Genomic DNA, 5250 nt, shown 5'->3' with positions numbered 1-5250 from the left:
CCAAAGCTTAAGAAAACATGGCCATAGCTCAGAAAGCACATGGCCACACCATAGCTTAGCAAGGCACTGGCGACTGGTTGCTTGTTGATAGAGGAAGGTCATTCAGGCGATTGGGTGGTGGTCTGCTCCACAGCATCACGAAGGGGCAGGTAAGCACAGGTACTAACGTCAGGGGATGGACAATAGGCAGATAGGTGGGTTAGTCCCATGATGGCTGCCATGGTCCATGGTCATGGGCTAGATCGGAGGAGACAAGGGGAGGGGCTTATACTTCAAGAGACCTGTCAGACGTTTTCGATCCACAAGCTCTTGAGCAAAAAGTTCATCTTATTATCATTTCTATGACTTCAGCCAGCTAAGGGACCTGAAATTTCTTAGAGATTATTGTGCTAAACCATGAATTGAATGGTTAGGCTGTCCTTGTCTTGCATCTGATGGAGATTTGCTGAGGGGGTGGGGTAAGCTGCCGCTTGACCTGCAGTAAAATGTCTGAACATTTCCTGAAACCTGCTCTTTTTTTTGAGTCAGAGTCTCACTCTGTCGCCCAGGCTGGAGTACAGTGGCATGCTCACAGTATCAACCTGCTGGGAACAGGCAATCCTTTTTCTAAGCAGCTGGAACTACAGACACGCGCTGCCTCGCTCAGCTAAATTTTTTGATATATTATAGAGTGGAGGTCTCACCAAGTTGCCCAGGCTGGCCTCAAACCCCTGGGCTCAGGCAGTCCTCTCGCCTCAGCCTCCCAAAATGCTGGGATGACAGGCTTAAGCCACCACACCTGGCCAGACTTGCCTATTGGAAATTTGTCTGTGTCTAGCCTGAGCTAGATTTATTTATTTATTTATTTATTTATTTATTTATTTTTATTTTTGAGTTGGAGTCTCACGCTGTCGCCCAGACTGGAGTGCTGTGGCCAATCCCGGCCCCTGCAGCCTCGACCTGCTGGGCTCCAGCGATCCTTCCGCCTCAGTCTTCCGAGTTGCTGCAACTACAGGCGTGCGCTACTATGCCCGGCTAATTTTTTGATTGTAGAGATGAGGTATCACCAAGTTGCCCAGGCGGGTCTCGAACCCGCGGGCTCAAGCCATCCACTCACCTCAGCCTCCCAAGGCGCGGATGACAGGCAGAGCCACCGAGCCCGGCTCTGAGCTAGATTTAAAGCGTGTGAGGGTCCGGACAGAGCGAGGATGGAGCGGGCGAGCACTGGTAACCCCGAGATGAGAGTAAATTGCAAAGAATTACAACACACAAAGCAGTTAAGAAAGAAAAGTTTATATAAAAGTAAATTAGAGAGAGAGAAAGGAGAGAGAAGATTCACCCCCCCAAGCTGGGGGAGGGGGCCAAAGCCAGGAAGCCTGGCGACAGCCAAAGCTCAAAGAACACATGGCCACAACCAGAGTCTAGCAAGGCAATGGCCGCCGGCTGCTTGTGGTTGAGTCCTTGGAACCGTTTTCCTAGACGCGGAAGATCATTAGGGTGATTGGGTGGTGGTCTGCTCCACGTCATCACGAAGGGGCAGGCTAGCACAGGAGCTGACGTCCAGTGACGGACAGCAGGCCGATGAGTGGGTTAGTCCCTTGATTGCTGCCATGGTGGGGTTTACTTGTGTCACAGGTCAGAGAGGGCAGATTGGGTTAACCCTGGGGTGGGGGGGTTCCTGCAATAGACTAGTTAGACACTTGCAATTCACAAACTCAGACATTTGCAACTCACTCACGAATTCCTTGACCAAAGATGGTCGTATTATTACTTTTATTACTTTGGGTGATCTTTGATCTTCAGGCTTGACAAGGAACCTAAAAGTTTACTAGCGATTATGCTCAACCATGAATCGAAAGGTTGGGCTGTCCTGGTCTTGCATCTGATGGAGATTTGCCGAGCGGGGGTGAGATAGGCTGCTACTTGTTCTGGAGTGGAATGTCTGAATGCTTTCTAAGGGTTAGGATGAGGCAAAAAGACTAAACCCTTTCAGTGTCAGTCTAAGTAAAAATGGTTATGCTGAGGCAAACATCCTAAGTTACTCGGGGTCCCTCCTTTCAGTAGTCTTTGTGACAAAAATAGCTGTGTATCATTAAAGTATGCTACGTTTGTAATCCCGTGCCTTTGGGAGGCTGAGGTGAGTGGATGGCCTGAGCCCGCGGGTTCGAGACCCGCCTGGGCAGCGAGACCTCCTCTCTACAATAAATCAGAAAATGAGCTGGGCGTGGTAGCGCGCGCCTGTGATTCCGGCTACTCGGAAGGCCAGGGTGGAAGGATCACCGGAGCCCGGTAGGGCGAGGCTGCGGTGGCCGGGAGCGGCCGCTGTACTCCGGTCTGGGCGACAGAGTGAGACTCTGACTCAAAGAAAAAAGAAAAAGTCTGCTACTTGCAGAAACATGCTGTTTGGAGCGACGGAGGGGCCCGAGTTCAATGAGTGGCTCCGTGACTGACTGCATGCTTGGATGTGTGTCCCCAGCCTCCCTTGCACGAGGGCTGGACTGTGCCAGCCGCACTGCGGACACGACCAGTGAGCAGACCCTCACCGACCGGCCTGTGTCTTCACCTCCATCTTTCCACCAGGCAGGCGATGCGGCATTAAATGACAAATTCAGTTGGTGAGTTATGTTTTGTGGGGAGAGGACACAGGCTTTAAGGAAATAACCGGCTTCTCTGAGACCAGGATCATTCTGGGAGCCTTTATTCATCAGGGGCCATGGGCCAGCTCCCGGACGCCAGGGATCCGCCTCAGGCCCTGCTGTCCTCGGTCAGGAATCTGGACCGCAGGGCCTCATTTGCATTCCGCCTGCTGGAAGAACTTGTGACAGGCAGCTGTGAGCGCAGCCACAAACACGATGAACTCGTTGAAGTCCACCTGGGCGTCCCCGTTGGCATCCAGGTCCTTGAGCAGCTTGTCCACGGCATCTTTGTCCTTTCCATTCTAGCGGGGAGAAGGGCCCAGGGTCAGCACGGAGGGGTCAGCTCAGCCAAGCATCACTGCCGGGCAGGGGGAAGGCTCCGGCGCCTGTGCCACCTCTGCCGTCGTGTGGGCTCAGTGCCAGGGCCAGATATGTGGCGTCCCTGGCCTTAAGAAGCCGTGAGCAGCCGGGCTCGGTGGCTCAGCCTGTAATCCCACGCCTTGGGAGGCCGAGGTGAGTGGATTGCCTGAGCCCGCGGGTTCGAGACCACCCTGGGCAACATGGCAAGACCTTGTCTCTACAATAAATCAAAAAATTAACTAGGTGTGGTGGTGCACACCTGTAGTTCCGGCTACTTGGAAGGTTGAGGCGGAAGGATAGCTGGAGCCCAGCAGGTCGAGGTTACAGTGGCCGTGAGCGGTGAGCATGCCTCTGCACTCCAGCCCGGGCGACAGACTCAAACAACCACCAAATTAAATTGCACATAAATTAGGATTTCCTTCACATCAATGTTTGCATGGGGAAAAGGAAAAGACTGGAAGGAGGAGGGAGAGTCTATTCCAGGGAGATTCTTCCCTCCACCTCTTTGTGTGTGTGTGTGTGTGTGTGTGTGTGTGTGTGTGTGTGTGAGAAAGCAGTTTATTAAGACAGAAGAGCTCCCAAGCGAGAGGGGGCCCAAAACAGGGCTGCCCCCTCCACACTTCTGTATTTCTACACGTCCCACCACAAGCAGAAGTTTATTTTTTAAATTTATTTTGAGTTGGGGTCTCGCTCTGTTGCCCAGGCTGGAGTGCAGTAGCACAGTTGCAGTTCACTGCAACCTCAACCTCTTGGGCTCAGGCAATCCTTCCGCCTCTGCCTCCTGAGTAGCTGGGACTACAGGTGTGCACCCCATGCCTGGCTAAGTTCTTTATTGTTTTGTAGAGACAAGGTCTTGCTATGGTACCCAGATTGGTCTCGAAATCCTGGGCTCAAGCAATCCTCTGGCCTCGGCCTTCGCAGGTGCTGGGATTGCAAGCGTGAGCTGCTGTGCCTGGCAGATACTTATTCTCCAAAGATATCTTTATTCCATCCACAGTTAGAAAACAGAAGCAGTGTTCCCAAGTGCTCCGTTGTCGTGGAAGTGAGGCTTTGGGCTGAACATTTCAGGCTTTCATTTTCACTCATTAGCATTGGCCTAGCAGACCCTGCAGGCGGCAGGCAGGCAGAGTCTGGCCGGGCGGGAAGGAGGGGGAGGGGAAGAGGGGGGGAAAGAGGAGAGGGCTGAGCACAGGGGAAGGGACCAGAGGGCCGGAGGCAGGAGAGGAAGGCGAGGCCCAGAAGAGGGGCCTGTGCGGGTCTGCGGGAGGCGGCCTCGGGGGGAGAGCGCGGTCCTGGCCGGCCTCCGGGGACCTCCTCGCGAGGCCCCGGCTGTGGGTCCCGCCTGAGCGCCGGCTCTGGGCTGCAGGCGCTGAACGACCCTTTGTGACGTCCACGAATACCAGGCAACGGGGGACCTGGGCGTGGGAAGAAGCGTGGCAGGACGGGAATGTCTGTGGCCAGGAGCCTTGGAGAGGGCCGGCTCTGCGGCATGGCTAACTCGGCCTCAGGCTACTCCACCCTCACTCCCCACGCAGGTTCCAGGCCGACTCTCCCCCTAGGCGCCTGCAGGGGAAGAATCCTGGTCACAGACACGCTGGGGCTGGATCCACGCCTCAAGGCTCGGCCTGGCCACCCTCCCCGCTCAGGTGCGCCGGTGTCCCCCGCCTTGGGGTGGTGGGTCCATTCCTTGGCCGGGCATCCGGGTCTTTCGGGATCCGCCCCACTTGCCTCTGAGCGCTTCACTGCTGCTGGCTCCCACCCCAGCCGTCAGCCCTCTGCCCGCCGTGCTCGCCCTCCCTTCCTCCTCGCCCCTCCTGGCCGCGGCCAGCTGGCGCTCACCTGCAGGAAGCCCGGGAGCTCCTTCTCCATCAGCGCCTTCAGCTCTCCCTTGGTCAGGCTGTTCGAGTTGCTGTCGCCCTTGGAGTACCGGGCAAAGACGTCCACGATCATGGTCATGGCCATCTCCAGTTCCGTCATGGTGCCGGGTTAAACCTGCCTCCCTGCCGGGTTAGTGTGGCTCAGGAAATGTCCGGCTGGAGGCCTCTCCGTGGTTTATAAGGCCCTGCCTCATATTGACACAGAGGGTGGGACGTCCGGGTTGGAGCATTCAGCAAATCCTCCCCTCCCCACCCTGTGAGGCCCAGTTCTACAGTGCGTTGCTCTGACTTCCTTCTGGAATGTTTCCCCCAGCCAAGGGCCAGGGTGGGGCTGCCTCGGGGCATCCACTTTACCTACATCTCACAGGTAAAGCACCCGCATCTAACCTGTGCTGGCC

At 55.7% G+C, this 5250-nt stretch overlaps 1 protein-coding gene across 1 annotated transcript; it reads right to left on the bottom strand.

Annotated features, from left to right (window-relative positions):
* Nucleotides 1–2687: 2687 nt before the first annotated feature.
* S100P (S100 calcium binding protein P) lies at nt 2688–4952 on the bottom strand. Its single transcript, XM_008052044.1, has 2 exons — nt 4815–4952; nt 2688–2917 (listed from the first exon to the last, which is right to left on the bottom strand). The coding sequence occupies exons 1-2, from the start codon at nt 4950–4952 to the stop codon at nt 2768–2770; spliced, it is 288 nt and encodes a 95-aa protein (XP_008050235.1). The 3' UTR covers nt 2688–2767.
* Nucleotides 4953–5250: the final 298 nt, after the last annotated feature.

The sequence above is a fragment of the Carlito syrichta genome, unplaced genomic scaffold (assembly GCF_000164805.1).
Source record: "Carlito syrichta isolate Samal-C Ts95f unplaced genomic scaffold, Tarsius_syrichta-2.0.1 Scaffold254436, whole genome shotgun sequence".
Taxonomy (NCBI): domain Eukaryota; kingdom Metazoa; phylum Chordata; class Mammalia; order Primates; family Tarsiidae; genus Carlito; species Carlito syrichta.
Note: the sequence above shows the minus strand (reverse complement) of the source record. Positions and strands in the feature narration are given on the sequence as shown.